We start from the raw sequence: 21,192 nt of genomic DNA on the forward strand, positions 1-21,192 counted from the left end.
AGAAAAGGGCCGCACTAAACGGGTTTTAGTTTTCCTGGGAAAATATGTAGACAGGAGTTGTAAAGCAAGACCTTTTGACCGACCACAAACTCTTTTCGCAAGATATGCTTATCATGAACACGTTTCATGTTAGCTTTATAATCCTTCGCGAGATGGTACGAATCGCTACGGATTTCTTCAAGCTCATTCAATTGCAACTTACGTTTGACACCTGCCTCATCAATATTGAAGTTAAGGCTTTTTATAGCCCACAGAGCACGGTGCTCTAATTCAACGGGCAAATGACATGGTTTTCCAAATACAAGTCTAAAGGGAGACATACCTATAGGAGTTTTGAAAGCAGTTCTATACGTCCATAAGGCATCCGATAGACGCTTTGACCAGTCTTTCCTATCAGGGTTTACAGTTGTTTCTAAAATCTTTTTGATTTCCCTATTATAAACTTCTACTTGTCCGCTAGTTTGTGGATGATAAGGAGTTGCTACTTTGTGTGTAACTCCATACTTTTTCACTAGGGATGCAACAACTCTTTGCAAAAAAATGTGTTCCACCATCACTAATGATGGCTTTAGGAATGCCAAACCCATTTAAAATATATTCTTTAATAAAAAATACAATGGTCTTATGGTCATTGCTACGGCAAGCTAGGGCCTCTATCCATTTTAGACACGTAGTCCACGGCAACTAGAATATAAATGAAACCGTGGGAAACCGGAAAGGATCCATGAAATCAATGCCCCAAACGCCGAAAATATCTACGATCAAGATTGGATTTAATGGCATCATATTACGTTTAAGTAATTCGCCCAAGTTGTTGGCAACGATACACGCCTTGCAATGCACTTGGGCATCCTTAAAAAGGGTAGGCCAATAAAATCCCATTGCAGAACTTTAGCGGCTGTTTTCATCCCACTAAAATGTCCACCACACTCTTTGTCATGGCAGAACGATAGAACTTCATTATATTCCCACCGGGAATACAACGACTAATAATCTGATCCGCACAATACTTAAAAAGGTAGGGCTCATCGGTAGTATAACTTAACTCGCCAAAAACTTTTACGTTCATTCCTTGACCAATTATAAGGCATAACATCAGCCGCTAGATAATTTACAATGTCAAAGATACCATGGTCTTTGAAAAAAAATGGCATACGATGCTCATCAAGAAAAAGAGTCGGTATGGACTCGAATCACCGATCGCCGCTTTGTGAGTCTAGATAAGTGGTCGGCAACACGTTTTGACCCTCTTTTGTCCTTTATTTCTAATGTGAACTCTTGCGGAGAAGGATCCATCGGATTAATCTCGCTTAGCATCCTTCTTTGCAAGAAGGTACTTAAGGGTGCATGGTCCGTGTAAACTAAAGTTTTAGAACCAACCAAATAAGGACTAAACTTATCTAAAGCATAAATGACGGCTAAGAATTCTTTTTTCAGTAGTTGAATAATTTCGTTGAGCATCGTTTAATGTTTTACTAGCATAATAAATGACAGCTGGACTTATTATCTAGTTTTTGTCCCAAGATCGCACTAACCGCATAGTCACTAGCATCACACATGAGTTCAAAAGGTTTAGACCAATCGGGAGGCTGTATAATTGGTGCAGAGGTTTAGTATGCTTTTAAAGTTTCAAAAAGCCCGCTTTACGGTTAAAATTAAAATCAAAGATTGCATCTTTCAAAAGCAGATTAGTTAAAGGCCTAGCTATTTTCGAGAAGTCTTTAATAAATCGCCTATAAAAACCTGCATGGCCTAGAAAGGCTCTAATATCACGGACAGTCCATGGTTTAGGTAGAGTCGCTATCTTATCTAGTTTGGCCTTATCCACTTCGATGCCATCACTAGATACAATGTGACCTAGTACTATGCCCTTTTTCACCATGAAATGACACTTTTCCCAGTTTAAAACGAGGCTCTTTTCTTCACACCTTGTCAAAACCTTAGACAGGTTAGACAAACAAATCGCGGAAAGAGTCTCCATAGATAGAAAAATTATCCATGAAAACTTCCATAAAAGCTTCTACCATGTCACTAAATATATGAAGCATACATTGGAAGGTTCCAAGAGCATTACAAAGGCCAAAAGGCATTCGTTTTATAGGCATACGCTCCAAAGGGACATGTGAAGCTAGTCTTTTCTTGGTCATCAATATCGATAATAATCTAAAAATAGCCTGAGTAGCCATCCAGAAAACAATAAAAAGCATGACCAGCTAGGCGTTCGAGCATTTGATCTATAAAGGGTAAAGGAAAGTGATCCTTTCGTGTCATAGCATTTAAACGTCAGAATCAATACAGATCCTCCATTTCATAGGACCTTGTGTGACAACATAGTCACCCTTTCCGCTTCTTAACCGTGGTAACTCCCCGATTTCTTAGGAACTACATGAATGGGGCTTACCCATTCGCCATCGAGATAGGGTATATGATACTTCGCGATCGAAAGTAATCGTAAGACTTCTTCCCTAACCACCTCTTTCATGGCAGGGTTCAAGCGACGCTAAGGTTCACGAAGTCTTGGCGTTATCCTCCAAATGGATACGATGAGTGCAAACATTAGGGTCAATTCCCTTAATGTCGGCTAGGGACCAACCAATCGCAGACCGATGTTCCCTAATCACCCGGATTAAACGTGTCTCTTCATCCATAGATAACAGAGAAGATATAATTACCGGATGACTACCATCCGGATCAAGTTGAATATATTTTAACTCTGGGGGAAGGGGTTTAAGCACTGGGGTGGGAGGAAAATCAATAGATGTTTCGTCGGGGTCCTCATTTTGCATAATGAATACTTGCTTAGGTAGCAAGTCTTCATACTCAATATGTGGAGCAACCGAAGTGTCTACAATTGGTGTGGACTCAAGGATGGTGTTGACTTCCTCTAAGTAGGAGTCATTTATTGTTTTCAAAAGAAAGGAATTTGTACATATTGTTTTCAGGAAACGTGTTGTTAAAATAATCATGAGCTAAGCTCTCGATCATGCTAACCTCCCCATCTATAGACGAATCTGGTAACTGTCTCATCATTTTAAAAACATTTACCTCAACTGTGAGATGGCCAAAAGATAAGGACATCTTACCATCGCGGCAATTAATAAGTCGCGTTGGCGGTTGCTAAAAAAGGGGCCTAAGATGATCGCAGACAGAGTCATTAGCGATTTACGTATCGAGGATAACAAAATCCAGCAGGATAGTAGAAATCTGAACCTTAACAAGCACGTTTTCCACTACACCCTTAGGATACTTAATAGACACCGTCCGCTAATTGCAACGTTATTTTTGTAGGTTGCATTTCTTGTAGACCTATTTGTTTATACAAGTAATACGGGGAGTAAGTTAACACTCGCCCTAGGTCTAATAAAGCGGTCGTCGTGTGGGAATCTCCTAAGGTGCATTTTGAGAGGGGACGACGGGGTCCTTGTACTTAACAATTCCATTATTTTTCGGATAAAGTTGGGAATTGTTCGGTTAAAAAGGCGCCTTTAGGTATGTTGGTCTTACGCCTAGTAGTGCACAACTCTTTAAGAAACTTAGCGTGATTAGGTAGCTTTTAATAGCCGAGAAAATGAAGGTTTATCGTTAGATTTTTGAAAACGTTCCTAATCTCTCCGGTTGGTATCCCCGGTTAGCATGGCTAATTTTTGAGGGAATGGTGGTTTAAGCTCTATATTTAGCGTATGGCTCGACTTGATGTGTAACCTTGGCTTTTCGTTTTTAGGTTGTGGTTTAACCGGTACCTCTACGATTGGTAGGTTCTTCGGTTTCTATTTCAAGATCTAGTTTGATATCCGGTGTAGAGTATCTTGATGGGGTAACTATAGGCATAGTTACTTTGTTATCAACCACTTTTCCAGAGCGGAGAGTGGTGATGGCATTTTAGGTCACCTACTATTGTCGTTTCCGCATACTAGTATTACCGTTTACCTCAAAGGTCGTGTGTTTGTTGTTTTAGGGTTTGGTATCGCCATCCCGAAACACGCCTTTTGGTTAGGTTTTCTCTTGGGCTAACTGTTGTATGCCCCGATTTATGGATTGTAATATCTGTTGGTTTGATTGAGTCATTGATTGGAAAAGTTGTTGGGTAACCTTTGTATAAAGGCGCCGATACGGTCCGGTTGTGTAGGTGTAGTAGTCACGTGTGGTGCGATTTGGAACTATCTCACGTTGATTATTTATGGGTGGGTTTTGATAGTTACTATTGTTAACCGGAACGATACCTCTATTGGTATTATAACTATTATAATTTTCTTGACCTTGTGCTACACCTTGTCGTGGTTGTGCTTGGTTGTTATAATTATTATAATTTCCCCGACCTTGTCCCCGCCCTTGCCTAGGTGGAGCTTGATTATAGTTGTTTGTTTGCCTAACATTTTGGTTATTAAACCCTGGAGTTGTAACTTGTTGATTGTTTCGCCAACTAAAGTTGGGATGTTGTCTCCATAGGGCATTAGGAATAGGATAGTTATTAATGGAGCAAACATTATCTTGCTCTAATTGTTGTTGTTCATAGGCTTAGAGGACAATAGGAGTCAGGGTGCTCAAGACTCAAACAGAAATTACATGGGTTGGAGTTGACATTCATGACGGGAATAGGCTTTTGTTGAATAGAAATAGCCTCTACTTTTTTAGTTAGAGATTCGATTAAATTTTTAAGTTCGGATCGGGTTTCATCTCAAAACATACCGGCCTTAAGCGTTGAAGACGAACTAGCGAGCGGGGGATATCATCACTCCCCAATTGTTATTGCGTTTAGTTTGTTCTTCTAAAAATTTATAAGCCTCCGAGGCTCCTTTACTTAGGAAACTACCCCATTCATTATGTCAAGGACTTCTTTATGGTGATGTTGAAGTCCTTTTGAAAAGGCACACGAACTAACGTGTCTTTGCTAGGTTATGGTGTGGACACTCTATTAGCGGATCGGTGAAACGATTCCAAGCCTCGTAAAATGATTCATGAGGGTTACGTGGGAAGAAATGAATCTTGGAAAGCATTTCATCCGTCTTTAGGGGTGGGTAAAAATGTTCCATAAATAGCTGAACAAGTTTAGCCCACGAGTCCACAGAGTTAGGCGCTTGGGCAGTTAACCAAGACGCTGCCTTATCGGCTAAGGTGAAGGGAAATACCCTCAGTTTAATTTGTTTCGCACCAACCGTAGGATGATGGAATGTTGTAAGGACTTGTTCAATCCTACGCATGTGTTAGTAAGGTTTTTCATGGCCTAAACCATGGAAAACGGGTAACAAATTAAATATGTTTGGGGGAATTCTAAAATCCCCCACTGGGTCTGCTAGAACGATGCAAGATTTAGGGCTATCGCTCAAAGCTTTGTAAAAGTCGGAGAGAGGAGTCTCTCTTTCTTCAGCCATTATGTCAGGTATGATTGGTGGGATAGTAGTTAGAGGTGTAGTGATTGGTATACTCGATATGTTTGTTTGTTGATGGTTAATTATGTTCGGTGTTTTTCTCCGACCAGACCTTAATCTCATGCAAGTCTAAGTCTAAACACGAAAACAATCCAAACAATCTTGATATATTAGTATGAACCTCTAACTGGAGATGCGAGGTATGGAAGAAAGGAATACCGATAGCGTCCTTGCTTCGCTTTATGAATAGCGTCTTTGTTTACGCGTGTTCGATGTAAATAACAAGTTAGAACAAAAAAAAAACTTAAAAATCGAAGTTGAAACAAACTCAGTAGAAATCCGCAAAATTTTGCATAGGGCGTGTGGTCGCTCCTTGTCCGATAAGTTGCTGGTCGCGCTTTGGTATGAGGGTGGTCGCTCGAAGTCCGAAGAAGTGAGGGCGGTCGCGCCAAGATGAGGGCGTGTCGCTTCGAAGTCCGACTATAGGCGCAGCGCCGATCGCGCCCGTGTAATTGCGCTACCGAATTTTTCACGCTAAAACGAATAACCACAGTATGAATCAAACAAGGGTGGGTGGGTTTAATGGGACTTAAAAATGACTAATTCTACTATGAAAACAATGCTAAAGTGCAACTAAGATGGTAGCGGCGCCATTTGATAATACTAAAATGAATAGTCTTACCTACGAAATAAAGCGATGAACTCTAAACGCAAGTAAAACTAAACTTTTTACGTGTCTATATTTATCAAAGATTTCTCTACTCTCAATCCCTTGAGATATAGTGGAGTAGGAAGTTCGTTCCACTCCTAGTGCTCTAGCATGGAATGTTTTCTAATCTAATTAGTCGGTCTTAAGTCAATGAGAGCTTTACGAAGGTGATATACTACGATACTTACTGAATTTGATTACTTGAATTTAACTACGAATGCTATGGAAATATGATTGTGCTTGAATCTAGATAAAGGATTAGAGGGGAATTGAATCCACCTCGAATCCAACTTAATAGCCTAACATAGATTCTTGTATCTCGATTTTTACGTTCTTACGGCAAGAAATTCGAGTTCTAATCCCTAGTGTTCATGGCATTTCTACCGAGTACTAACTAGCATGTGAGGTCGTCCACCCATTCTCATGGCGAATCACGACCTTCTAGATTGGAATAGATTCTACAATGTTTCTACACTATACCACTAAGTTTTCATCAAGGCTTCACCAACCCCTCTAATGGAGGTTTTAGCCTTGAGTCATCAAACCATCATTTCCCATTTCATTATGACTACCCATCATATTAAAATTCTAACTTAACTAAATTAACTAACAATGGTTCAATCTATTTAAACTACGGAATGATAATCAACAAGAATTAAAATCAGATCTATAAATTGAAATAACACACACCAAATTGAGAAAACAACTATTTTATTTATCTAATCAATCAAGAACAATGATTCAAAGACTTAATCTAAAACAAGAATTGAAAATGGAACTAAAGCTTAATTTAATTAATGAAAACAGATCTAGAATTATCTATATTATTTTAGGTCTAACTAGCTACTATTAACAAAGAGCTAAACTTTTGTTTTTATACTTTCAGATCCAAAAATCGTGCATGGGCTTGGAGCCATGTTTTGGGCCAGAGAATCAGACCCAAAACCCAATTCTTTCAGTCCAAAAAGGCCTCTTCAGCTGCAGTTGGCTTCTACAGACTTTTCATCCACTTCTGCTCCTCTGATTGGGTCAAGGCTTAAACCATTGGAAAGCTCTTTCCGAGCCGGTCGTTTTGACATAAGGTAGGCCCAATTCTGAGGTCTGAGTCCAAAGATACGGCTTTCGGAAGTTCTGCTGACTTGTGTGCTGTTTCAGCCCGTGTCGACTTTTCAGCTTTTGACCGGGCTTTAGGAAGGCTTTATCTTCTTGAATCTTGGCCTTTAATCACAGAACTCCTTAGTAACCGACCTTTTCTCCTTTATCTCACTAAAGTGGCACATTTCTGCACATAATGGACTTTGAAGCCTGAAATGCATAAAAACACGTAGTCAGTGTTAACTCTTAATTATTACTCACATAATTGGTCCAAAAGTATGACTGTTAAAGGGTTAAAACTACAGTTTTGGGCTCTTATCAGAGCCCTACTAAAAAAAACACCTAAGTATCAAATAAGGAATTATATAGCTAGAAGCTAAAATACTTAAATCACATCGTACCATAACATCTGATAGTTCATACATGTACCATGTGCCAAACTCATGTTGGGGATTAGCGTATTCATATATGGTGTGGGTAATATTTGTATGGTCATGTCTAATGGGTCGAATGTAATAGCACCAACGCCTCTGCCCCCTGACAGTCTGATGTCTAAAGCCATTTTTCAGATCTTCTTCTTCATAGAGATTGTATAGAGAGAGAGATTAGAGATATGTTGATTTTTTGAGAGAGTTTGGAGTAGGGCGAGGTTTTGTTTCTGTTTTCGGTGGTTAATTACTCAATTACCCCAGCGTATAACTCAAATATGAGCGTGAATTTGGTTTTTGTTTTCCTACACATGAGAAAAGACCAAAACGTTTTTTTATAATTTGCTAAACACACCAATAATAAGGCTAGCTTGGTAATAACATAGTAATTATTTTTTAAGTGGGGATTTTATTAAAAATAATGCTGACATGGCTCAATGTGAGCATATTGGGAGAACGTATATTAATATAGGTAGGATGGTAACAATAATAACACTTCACCACTAATGATATGGTAAGTATAGTACTCTTGGACAGTCTAGATCATTACATATTAATTAGTAGGCTAAGCTTGAAGTGGGTTGCTGATAGCCACTTAATAACTTCGAATTCTCATTCTCAACTAAAGATCCACATTCATACATAGCTTAATTTGCTCACCAGTTCTCAGCCCCTTTGCAATAGTTGCGTCGAAGAACTTGCAAACCTGAAAAATCCATTAATTGGAAGTTTGAAACTGTCATAGATTTAGATTGTAGAAACTAAGATGCCAGCTAGTGGAGAAACGACCACTGGGTAACAATGGAAAATGACCTACATTTATGTCATTCGCAAGAAAAAGAACATCTTGCATACTAAGTCCCATACTCTCTTATCTACTCCTCTTCAAATCTGGGAGCTCCGGTAGAGAAGCATTAATACCATCAATATATTATCTTGTGAGATCTACTTTTGGAAGGTCTGGTTCCGGAAAACATCAATAATCAGCCAAGCCTTCTTTCTTCCTCATCGTAACATTTTTCTGAACAATACGAACACCATAATTGATTGAGAAATAAGTAGTCATTAGTATTAAAGATGCGAGAGTAGGTTCATGCAATGTTACTTTACCAAGGAAAAAAAAGAAAATAATATTATTCTTCTGTTCATATAAAAACTGAGACATATTTAAGTTAAGAGTTCATGCAATCCAATTAAGCTTCTAAACACTCGCCCTTAGTTTAGGCCACTTCTATCAAGGTCCTTCCTAAAGCCTCCGCTACCATTGCTCAATCATGTTTGCCAATCTTCTGTTTCTCACTTTCATAAAGTTCCATAAATAGGCGCTATTGTTTCTAAAGAATGTATACACCGACAAGGCAACTCTATTGAAACTGTAGCTACTCTGCACTTCAACATGGGTGGGCAAGATTAGATTCGTTTGTGCTTTTAACAACTCGACAATATGCAACTCCCCAAAACTTCTCTGATCAAATATCTTGGTTTTGGTATACACTAACAAAATTATCCATTGTACCGGCCTTTAGTGGAGTTTGATGACTGTGACACGTACCTGAGCTCTTATATAACTCCTACTAAACAATAAGACATGCTAGGACCTACCTCATTGAAGAATTGATACTTGAACAGATATGCAAATAAAAGTTGACAAGTCTCTTCCAACTCCTCAATTTAATTTAGTATGTAAAGATCCAACAGTTTTTTGCCACTATTTTGGCCATTATATATATTTCCTTATCCCAGCCTTATTGACATAGTACACTCAAAATATTTACATGGGAAGCATAGATTAAATCCCGAATAGAGATAATTAAACTTTACTTAATAAGGTAGTGACATAGGGAAATATATTTCACTGATGCAATTTTTTCTATGCCCTTTAACCTTAGTCACTAACTTCAAACTTCAAGGGCTATCGATCAGACAATAACTAACCACCAAGTTATTTTACAGTGCAAAAGCCACCAAGTCCCATTTGTCTACGATGCTTTGTTTCAAAGTTTTATGGACATTACATCAATGTTCAGATTGGCATATTTCAATGTGAACTTAGCGGTTGGTATGAGATTGGCATATATCGAAGGCTCATTGAGCAACTGATAGGTAGCAGGACAAAAAACTCTATTGATCAATAAAAAAAAAAAAAAAAACATCAACTGGAATAATTTCCCTTCACAATAAACTTCTTCTGGGCGTAAACTACATCAAGCTTGATCCTAACCAAAGTTTTTTTTTTCGTAAAATAGACATGATCATGTATAACAGAAAGTCATAAAATACAACAACTTGATTGCGAAGATTGCAATAGAACTTAAATGAGAAAATACATGCTAATTTAAAATAACAACATGGAGAAGGTGTATAGAGGCTCAACAAATTTGATGTAGTACCTTGTATTTCCTACATGCATCTCTTGCTTCAGAAATACATCAAGTTGCAATTCCTGAAAACTCAGTATCATAAAGAAAATTGAAAATGTCTAACAAACAACTTGGCACTGAAAATTGCAAAGAAATCCCCAAATCACACTCTTAGAGAACTTATCAGAGAACCATAAAAAATCCCAAAACAAATATATTAAAAGAGGGGAAGATAAGAAATGGCTCAAGGTTACTGAATGAACCTTTGAACTGGATGTGAGACTTCTAAAAATAAGAATTGCTAGCAATGTAGACATTCTTTGTTGATTTATTTCAAGTAGGTACAATATATGACTAAGCAAAAATGAGAAGTACGTAGTTATTTGAACTGATGACTTATTGCTAAAAGCAATGAAGCACCGAAAATGTCTTCTTAAAGAAAAGAACAAAAGAAGAAACAACAATAATTAGACAAAACAATATTGGATAACCTCAAATGGGGATCCCATAAGAAATTTTCAGCTATAAGGAATCACTGAAATTAAGGTTTGTTTTATCCATGTGTAGAGGGGAAATCATTTATAATTGGCCATGAAATTGTGAATAGAACAAACTCATTGACAGGTCGCAGATTCCTTATTAATCGTATAAGATTTTCAATGTAATGTAAATGAAATGAGCTTATATAATAATGTAAGTAACCTGAATCTTTCTAACCAATCAGAAATGATGTAAATTTCATCAAATGTTGATCAGGGAAACCTAATACCGAAATACAAACAAATTATAGGAAACCCCACTTTAGATTATTTGGTGAAAATCAACCCATTATCTGGCGTAGGGCATTTATGATGAATAGAGCAATAATGCATATTATTTTGGTTTACAAAAAATGGATACTGATCGAAAATCTGCTAAGTCTAAGTGTTGCTGAAGAATGATGCTTTCATAAATTAAATTTTATTTCATTCAGGAAATTTATTATGTTTATGAATATCTTTGAAAAGAATTAAAAACTTTCCTTGCATTGTTGGTAAAAATATGAAATCAAACCCAAAATTTGGGTTATGAGCATTATACAATCGAACAAATATACCCAATCCAACAAATTTAGTTATAAAAAAGATAGTAAACATACCTGCAGAATCCAATAGTTCAGTTAAAAAGTCAGGAGTTTGTTTGTTTGTTTTTTTTTTCCCATCAGTCCAACTTCCAAACACCTTGGACGTAGGTATTTCCGCCACCCCCACTTGCGGCAGTGTTCTTAAATTCCAAATCCTCTTTCAAATTGAAGATTTAAAATCATTAAATTTTATTTATTAGATAATCATCAATAGAAAACCGGTGAAGAGACAGATAGAATAGAAAGGAATATCAAATATAAAAAAACAAAAGAATGGGCATTCAAAGAAATAGTATTTTACCTCTTGTTGTTTGCGGTGGAACAATGGGTCTTGAAGCCATCTCTTCTTCTTCTTCTTCTTCTTTTTTGATTAACAAAAACACCTTCAAGAATCGAGAAACAATAACCTCTGAATAAAATTTTAGACATGAAGAAATTACTATCTGAATAGCTACCACGAACAATGAAGAAGAAAAACTTATGTAAACTGCCAAACTAAATAGAAAAAATACAAAGCAGCAGTAAAATAGATATCGAATAAGGCGTCAAACATCATTTGTTTCTTAGTTTTGACTTATTCAGTCATTTGTATTGATTTCCTATCAAATTCTAAAACATATCCAGTGATGATTACGAGAACCTGAAACTGAACCTGTTAGATTGTGGCCACATTTCAAATATCAATGGGCCCAGTCATTACTCAATAGAGCCTGAAGTATCCCTTCTCCTGTTACCATTGCTAATGCCACAATGTCTAATTGGAGATATGGGAAGAAAAGATGTAAATGAACTGTTGAACAACCCTATGTGGTAAAGGTGCACCTAGGCCAACGCCAATTCTCTAAGCCTACCTTGCGCTTGAGGTTGTACACACTCACGTCTAAGGGTGCCTACTATTTGCAAGGCCCGTCACAGACCAAAGCTTTAACTGCATACAAAAATCTCAGAGGGGAAAATTATCCTTCTTGTGTGTCCCCCATGTATTTACTTAAGAAAAGACAAATAACCTCCTATCTCTTGTTAGATCTTGACTATCCTCAACGATGCCAATAAGAAGTTCTATCCAAAATCTTTATAAGAATCTTTCATATAAAAGTATAACATAATTGCCTAGCCTTAAAACACATACATTGTTTTTACCAAATTATTTAGGAAACATTGCCTAAACATTAAGCTTATAGACAACTCGTGGCAGAAGTTTGCATTACCTCATAAGTAGCATACATCTCAGTATTGAAACCAATATAATCTCCTCTCCTTTTTCATTTGTACTAAAACCTCTTGGATGCCCAAAATAAATTAATGTCATCATTAAAAAAGAAGTGCACCGATCAACAAACTACTTTTTCAAAATATAAACTAACTGATTTTAGGTAATCATTTAAGATAAGTTGAGATGCGCTATGATAACCTCCAATAAGCTCTCTAACAACCATGAGATCAACCCCCTCGACAACTTCTTTCTTCAATTAATGTTGAGGAGTCCACTAACTATTGAGAAAGGTCAATAGTTACACTTCTATTAATTAAAATAATAAATACAATTAAAATGCAATAATAACAATAGGTAAGCATATTACTTGTGGCAAAACAGTTGCGGGTCGTAGATTCGCGAATACACCAAGACCCGCTCGAAGCTGAAGTAACCCAGTTTCTGGCTTCAATTAATGTTTCTCATTACTATCCCACTTATATCCTCCAATGGCACCAAGAAGAACAACATGAGATTGCTTAGCAACAAAAAGAGTTTAATCTGGCAAATGAGCACCAACTAAATCCAATGCAGCTCCGACCACCAACTGGCATTTCCTTAAACTGAAACTCAATACCTACAAACACAACAACGAAGTTAATAAAGAAGCCCAAATGGCATGAACTTAATTATTATTTTTATTATTATTAATTACCTTGTTGAGAAGCAGCAAGAGTGAGAACTTTTCTAACAACAGAAATAACTTTAGGACCAATGCCATCACCCGAAAGCAAAGTAATATTATACTCCCTATTACGTTTCAGTGATGAACACCGGATTTTAGACCACTTGACTTATTTTGAATTAATATTTGTGTTGACTTTCAGACTCAGTGGGTTATTATTAATCCCTGACAAATACGTTGTGAGAGAGAGTTTTTTTTTTTTTTTTTTTAATTTATTGAAGTGGGGTGTTTTGATTCTGTCAAGAAGAAGAAAAAGAAGGCGGTTAGGTTACACTTAACAAAGAGTTGGGTTCTTTTTTTATTTGATAATTACTAAAATAGCCGATGCGAATAATTGAAATAACAGGCGTAGAATTGAAATAACGGACCGTAGTTTTATTTTATTTTTTTCCAACACACATGAAGACAATTTTGACTTATATTAAATTAGAGAGGACACCAAATTTAGGGTTATTTTGGAAAGAAGAAAAGTAATTACTTTTCAAGTAGGGACTATTTTAAAAACTTTGCTGATGTGGCTCACTATGAGCATCCTGGAAGAACGGATATTAATGTAGGTAGGATTTCACACCATTAAAATTCGTGCTGCACCCGCACCCACGTACCAAGCCAAACCCAAGTCCCATGCTGTAATATATGAAATTTGATCTTCACATTTATTGTGTTTTGGAATAACTATAATTTTGGTTTTGTGAAAATTGAAATACTTAGCAAAAAAAATTAACAAAAATGGTATAGGAAATTGATGTGAGAATTCTTAGCAGCCAAATAGCGTGTGGGAAATTGACAGTGAGAATTACCAAGAATTTTCTCACAATTTGCCAAACAGCCAAAATTCTCGTATAATCATGAGAATCGGTTCCATTAGAATTCTAACTCTCATGAGAATTCCATTTTTCGTTTCCAAACGCACCTAATTGTCTACCCTTACAGACTTACAGCTCAAAAGTAGTACTTGTTTTTTATTAACCGTGTTTAAAAATGTATATTGAAAAAAAAATAATGGGAATAATAGTAAGAACTGCCACACTTGAGGCCAACTATCTTGTTGAAATTTTGGCTGATCGGTAAAGATTATTCATATTACACTTCACAAAGTTCTAGAACATATTCATCTACTGTTTTCTTCAGGCTTCCTGGAGTTTTTGAGCGATGAAATTGCTATCTACAGCAGGAGTAGTAGGAGTATTTGCAAACTTCCACGAGTGCAAGAGAATATGTTCGTAAGTTCTGCTTCCAGCCACCTCATCCATAGGCACAGCATCAGAAATCTCTTTCAGGTCTTCTTCATTGAGCTTCACCTTCAACGAGCCAATGTTGTTGTCTAGGTTCTTAATCTTAGTAGTACCTTGAGAATTCAACAGGAGAGCAAATACAATCAATATCAATTGTCTATTTGTATGAACAGACTATACTTGTGCTCTTAAACTCAATCAAGTCGCTCATTTTTTCGAGTGACATTAATTTCATATCCTAAAGGAAGGTAGTATGTCTTTTTCTTTTTTAAAACAAGTTAAAATTGATTAGGACTAGATAAAGTCACTTACCGGGTATTGGAACCACATCATCACCTTGACGAAGAACCCATGACAGAGCCAATTGAGAAGGAATGCAGCCATGCTTAGAAGCTAGTTTTGCAACTCGCTCGTATAATATTTTATTCGTATCCAAATTGTCTCCTGTGAACCTTGGATGATTGGCCTAATTCAAGGCATTAAGAAAGTTGATAATTATATAAATAATTACCTTCTGACAGATTTTAACATTCCCATCATATTTAGAAAAAATAATACAATCAAATCAAATGAGAAAATGCTTAACCAAATGGCCAAATTTATTCATACCAAGAAACTGTTTGCAGGAACACTCTCTGTAACGGCTTTACCGCCAAAAAACCCGCTGCCTAGAGGGCTGTATGCCACTATTCCAATACCAAGTTCCCTGCACTTCACTCCGATTAAATTTGAATCTAATATATCTGTTACTATTACAGTGTTAATAGAACCTGCAATTTTATACTGGTATCCAGAACATGAATAAAATGTCTTAAATATAAATGTAAATAAATAAAAGTAAAAAATAAAGGAGTGTCCTGTTTTATATGTAAATACACACGATGGATAATTAGAATTATGTTTCACCGTTACTGTACTTTAATTTATGCCATTTATGGGGCTCAAAATGAATCAAGAATCTCCCTATGAAATTACCTGCATACAGGCACAACCTCTTCTTCAATATCACGAGACCAAAGAGACCATTCAATTTGTACTGCAGTGATGGGGTGAACTGCATGAGCCCTCCGGATGGTGTCGGGACTAGCTTCAGATAAACCGATATGTTTTATCTTTCCCTCTTGTACTAACTTCTTTAGCTCTCCAATCTACATTAAAGAATTTTGAATTCAATTAGACATGTAAGTATGATCCCTTGTATAATTGTCCAAACAGTAACACAAAAAGGACTAAGAATGCTAATGAGTACTTGATTACAATGTGCAAAAGTACAGCATATTAATTAGCAAATCGAGTTTTAGTGTAAAAGGAACAGTACAATAAAGAGTGAAACACCTACGGTAATCTCTATCGGTACTGTCTTATCTACGCGATGCTGGTAGTAAAGGTCAATATAGTCTACATCCAAACGCTTAAGGCTTGCTTCACAACAGCTACGCACGTATTCAGGGTTCCCACAAATTTCATATTGCATATCCTTCAGTCTAACCATTCCAAATTTAGTTGCAAGCTGAATCTTGTCTCTTGGCAACCGCTTCAAGGCCTGAAAGTTAAAAATGACTTGGAAACTATTAGAATACAAGAACTAAAATTACATCATCTACCAGCTTAAGGAGAAGAAGAATAAATCATACTAACGAAAATGGAGGCGGAATCCTGAATGTTGCTATGTAATCTCAACTAAGGGGTATCACCAATGAGGCTAAGATGCAAAAAATCTAAATAAGCTAGGCATAGTATTAGCAGTATCACGAAAGTTTAGTGCCATGCATAAGAACCAATCAAAGTATTTAGAAATACCAATAACACCTCGTTACAATAACATATATAGAAGAAAAACATTAATACCTTGCCAATCATGATCTCATTGTCATGATTAGCTCCATAAGCATCTGATGTATCAAAGAATGTTACTCCTTTCTTGAAAGCATCCTCTATTACTAAACATCCATCTTTATGAGAAAGTGCACTATTATATCCTCCAGATAAACCTGCACACCCAAACCCCAACCTCGAAACCTACACAGTACACACAAAAACATTGTAACTATTTTAAGAAATATTGCATTTGCACGCCAATTTGGTAACTGATTTGCATGCAAGTTTGGGTTTTAATTTTTAGGTGAATCAAATACCTCTAGTCCTTGGCTTCCCAGCTTCAATCTTGGTGTTTGAATTTGGGACCTGTCCATTCTCTTGTTTTTTTTTCTTGGAAAAAAGTGTTTTCAAGAGCTTTATTTAGACACCCGCCATAAACTCAGGTTCGCTATTTAAACTGAAACTACTTGTGCGTTTACCCGCCACCAAATCTTTTAGCCCGCCTGGTTTGACCAAACATTCCGTAGGCACTGGGATAGTGACAAGTGTCCCTATTCAAGTCAATTTGTCAATAAATTCGAGTTTTGTTCCGTTGACTGCACTGGCATTAATTTGTTGGCCGTAAAAAATTTCAGGTAAACTTATCAACTTGAGCGAATTTAGCAGAGTTGTTTTGAACTAAAACACAGGACTTGCTTTATAATACCAAGAAATTGGGGGGCTATTTTCGAGTGAAAATCACTCTTAGAACCAGCATTTTTATTTTAATCACTCTCGAACACAATTTTCGGATGAAACTGAAAACCAATTTGTAGTGGTAGGATCTAGGAGGGGACAGATCAGTGGTAAGGTGAACCGGGGGCAACATATACCGCGAAGGAGGGGTGCACAGAATCGGTCCGCAAACCCTAAGCTAGGGTACGGATACCCTACACGTGAAAGATAGAGAGCCGCGAGATGGGGAGACAAGTGGATGGTTAAGATGATAGAGGATAATAGTATAAAGTGAAAGAGGAGGAGATAGAGAGGGAGGACCTTTTCACTATTCTAAGAGGCTATACCTAGAGTTGTAGGAGAGGGTGAGTAGAGGAGCAAGTGAGATCTAACATATGGCGCCGTCTATGGGGAAAGATACAAGCAACATAGAAATGGCACCAAAGAAAGCAACGGGTAAACCGAAGAAGGTGAGGATTCAAGAGCCGATGCTGGAAGCAATGATAGAGGAAGGGGAAGAACAGGAAGAGGGGCGAGCAGCGGAGGAAGTGCGACTGATGAGAGAAGAGATTGAGAAGCTGAGAGAGGAGAACGAGGGGCTGAGAAGAGAAAAAGAGAGGGCGGAAGAAGAGGTTGGGGGAGAACTAAATGAGGGGTCGGAGGATGAGAGATCTGAGGACGAGGAGGGGCCCAGACCGAATCTTGTGGAAAACCCAGTAGCTGGATTAACAATGGAGCAAGTTCAGGAGATGATAAACAACGACCGGGCGGCGAATCTTCAACAGACAAAGAACTGCACTGCGGCGGTCCGGTGGTGGTCGGGTTGAACCCATAATCCTGGCTGATGCGATATGGACTTCGGAGGTGCCTAAACGGTTCAATCAACCAAGGATTGAAAGATATGATGGAACAGGAGACCCAGCATATAACATCCATCATTTTAGGCAACAGATGCCACTCTGGCAAGAGCCGCGGTATAACGGGTTGCGGTGTATGATGTTCCCGGCCAACTTGAAAGGGGGAGCGTCGGACTGGTATTATCGATTGCCTTTGAAGAGTATCACCAATTTCCAGGAGTTGGAGCAGGCATTTATAGATCATTTTATACATCAGAAGAGGAGGGTTGTGGACATCGCGGCCTTATTTAATGTGAGGCAAATGTTTGCGAAATCAGTCAGGGAGTACTTGTGCCGCTTCAAGGCCAAAACCTTGAAGGTGGAGAATTTGGACGAAAGGACGGCAATGATAGCGTTTGAAAAAGGTCTGCGGCCTGGGACAGGGGTCCATCAATCCGTCGCGAAGAATAAGATTGCGACCTTGCATGAGTTATATCCGCGGGTAGAAAAGTATATTAGATATGAAGACACGATGCAGAAGGATTCTAAGAGGGTAGCAAAAATAGTGTCATCGGTAGAAAAAGAGGGGGATTGCAGAAAGACAGAGTCAGCGGACAGAGGTAATGAACGATATCACGGACGGCCGTCGCGTCCGGAAAGGGGTAGAGAGATAGCGCGAAGAGAACAGAGGGAAAGGAAGCCATACCGCGAGCTAGAGTATACACCTTTAAACAGGCCTTTAAGCGAGATATTGTCGTTGATCAAGAACATGCAGGGGTACGAGGGACCGCGAACAGTACCTGCAGAGATGCCAACCAAGCCATATTGCGCGTACCACCAGGTACGCAATCATGAGACCAATAATTGTTATGCATTAAAGTGGTTGGTCCAGAAGTTGATCGAAAAGAGAATGATGAGAGAATTTATAGCGGAGGCCCCGAATGTGGAGCAGGTGGCAGCTCCAAGGAGGATATTGGGGACAATTAATGTTATTTTTAGTGGAGAAGTTCTAAGCCATAACGCCCACAGAGATAAGGTCAGAAGGACAACGAGTATACAGCAGGTTAATGAGGCGGCCAGAGGACCATGGTATAGTGCAGGGACAATAAACGGTGAAGATAGGATTATATTTTCTAGTGCAGACCTCTGAGCCATCGACACTCCCCACGAAGATGCATTGGTCATTACTGTAGCGATGGGCAATTACATGGTCAAAAGGGTACTGATTGATTGTGGCAGTGCAATGGACTTGCTGTTCAAGGGAGCTCTAGAAGAAATGAGGATTGACCTGGGGCAACTGAGGCCGCCGCAGTCCAGTTTGTATGGGTTTAATGTAGGGTTGTCAACGGGCCGGACCTGAATAGGACACACCTAGGTCCAGGCCCGGCCCAAATCATATTTGATATTTTGAGTCCAAGCTCGGCCTAAGTCCTATTGGGCAAGTTCGGATTCGGGCCAGGCCTAGGTCCGTTAGCAATACATGGGAACTGTTATTTTTGTCTAAAATTTAATTAAATTTGTAAGTGGGAAGAATTGAACCCACAACTCTTGTGTGGCAGGCACAATACTAACCAATATGGCTTCCAATTTTCTATGTTAACTTCCAGTAAATATAATAGATATATTAATAATATTAAATATAAAATACATAAACTATTATAAATTTCGGGTCGGGCCATTATCGGATCGGACATAGGTATGTCCAGACCTGGCCCAATAATCTTATCAAGCTAAATTTAAAGTCTAAGTCCTTATCTTATCAGTTCGGATTCAATCGGACTTCGGGCTTGTCCCAGCCCATTGACAGCCCTAGTTTAATGGGAATGTCACGGAGCCTATGGGAGAGCTTTTATTACCAGTGACAACAGGGCCTGTAACTGTGTTCTCGAGGTTTATAGTGGTCGATTCCAACTCCCAATACAACACGATCTTAGGGAGGAGGTGGATCCACGAAATGAAAGCGGTGCCTTCGACCTATTACCAAGTTATTCGGTTCCCCACCTCAATGGGAATGTATGAAGTCCACGGAGATCAGGTGGCCTCGAAGAATAGTCATCAAGATACCGTTAAAAGAATGGTCCGTGGACCCGAAGGAGAATCATTAAACCCCAGGAAATGGCAGGCATAGCAATTACAGTGTGGGGCCGTGGAGGGGGAGGAGGAGTTTGTTAGGGGGCCAAAGACTTTGGATGAGATCGAGGTAGTGAATCTGGGGGAGGTGAAAAGGAGAAATTTACGTCAATAGGGTCAAACTTGACGGATGAGTGGAAGAGTAAGCTGATATAGTGTCCGTCGGAGAATAGGGATTTGTTCGCATGGGGGATAGAAGATATCACTGGGCTAGACCCCGATTTCGGGTGTCACCGGCTGCACATGAGGGAGGATGCGAAACCAATCAGACAGAAGATGAGGGGTGTGAGACCCAAGTACGCGGAAGGAATTCGAGAAGAGGTTGCCAGGCTGAAGGGAGCGGGAATCATAAGGGAGGTGGAATTCACGGACTGGCTCTCTAATATAGTTGCGATCCCAAAGAAAAACGGCAAGGTTCAGATGTGTGTTGACTTTACGGATGTAAACTTGGAGTGTCCGAAGGATGGTTATCCTATGCCGCGCGTAGATGAGTTGGTGGACAGAACTGCGGGGTTCAAAATGTTTTCTTTCATGGATGCATCCATGGGATACAATCAGGTTACGATGTATGGACTGGATCAAGAAAAGACATCTTTCGTGGTGGAAGGGGGAACCTATTGCTATACTAGAATGTCATTTGGGTTGAAAAATGCAGGGGCCTCTTTCCAACGGTTAGGAGAGAAAATGTTCGAAAACAAAATTCAAAAGGGAATTGAGATATACATAGACGATATGGTGGAAAAAAGTATGATAGAGGAAGAGCACTTAGAAGGGTTGAGGGAGACATTCAGGATACTACGGGGGCACAATTTGAAACTCAATCCAGAGAAATGCACATTCTGAGTCACCACTGGAAAATTTCTCGGGTATATTGTGATGCAGCGGGGAATAGAGGCTAATCCCGAGCAGATAAGGTCATTGGTGGAGATGTCGTCACCTCAGACGGTGAAAGAAGTGCAGCAATTGGCAGGAAGAGTCGCAACCCTAAACAGATTCATATGAAAATCATCCGATAAATGTAGGCCGCTGTATAGGTTGCTGAGAAACACCACAAACTTTGCATGGACAGCAGAGTGCGAAACAGCGTTTCAGGAGCTAAAAAGATACCTCAGAGAAGCACCTCTGTTGTTGCGGCCCGAGATAGGAGAAAAACTGTATTTGTACTTGGGGGTCATGGAGTATGCGATCAGCTCGGTCCTCGTTCATGTAGTAGAGAAAATGGAAAGGCCGGTGTACTTCCAGAGTAAAACCTTGTTAGATGCGGAGACTAGATACAGCCAGGTGGAGAAGTATGCGCTGGCTTTAATATTCTCAGCCTTGTAGTTGAAACCTTATTTCGAAGCTCATACAGTGATCGTGGTAACGAATTTACCCCTCAAACAAGCTCTGAAAGTTGAAAAATCAGGGAGAATGCTGAAATGGGTCGTGATGTTGAGTTCAT

General features: G+C 38.8%; 2 protein-coding genes and 1 pseudogene across 2 annotated transcripts; 1 reads left to right on the forward strand and 2 right to left on the reverse strand.

The window, feature by feature from the left end:
• Nucleotides 1–11,655: 11,655 nt before the first annotated feature.
• LOC147518378 (3-isopropylmalate dehydrogenase, chloroplastic-like) lies at nt 11,656–13,644 on the reverse strand (annotated as a pseudogene).
• Nucleotides 13,645–13,963: 319 nt separating this feature from the next.
• Nucleotides 13,964–16,512, reverse strand: LOC147518379 (perakine reductase-like). Its single transcript, XM_086594767.1, has 7 exons — nt 16,389–16,512; nt 16,102–16,272; nt 15,593–15,796; nt 15,229–15,401; nt 14,863–14,959; nt 14,566–14,719; nt 13,964–14,366 (listed from the first exon to the last, which is right to left on the reverse strand). Exons 1-7 carry the CDS (start codon nt 16,443–16,445, stop codon nt 14,146–14,148), a joined length of 1,077 nt encoding a protein of 358 aa, XP_086450893.1. The 5' UTR covers nt 16,446–16,512; the 3' UTR covers nt 13,964–14,145.
• Nucleotides 16,513–17,736: 1,224 nt separating this feature from the next.
• LOC147518380 (uncharacterized) lies at nt 17,737–18,771 on the forward strand. The gene has a single exon (XM_086593899.1). It carries the CDS (start codon nt 17,737–17,739, stop codon nt 18,769–18,771), a length of 1,035 nt encoding a protein of 344 aa, XP_086450025.1.
• The last annotated feature ends 2,421 nt before the right edge of the window (nt 18,772–21,192 follow it).

This window comes from Coptis chinensis, chromosome 2 (genome assembly GCF_015680905.1).
Source record: "Coptis chinensis isolate HL-2020 chromosome 2, ASM1568090v1, whole genome shotgun sequence".
NCBI classification, from domain to species: domain Eukaryota; kingdom Viridiplantae; phylum Streptophyta; class Magnoliopsida; order Ranunculales; family Ranunculaceae; genus Coptis; species Coptis chinensis.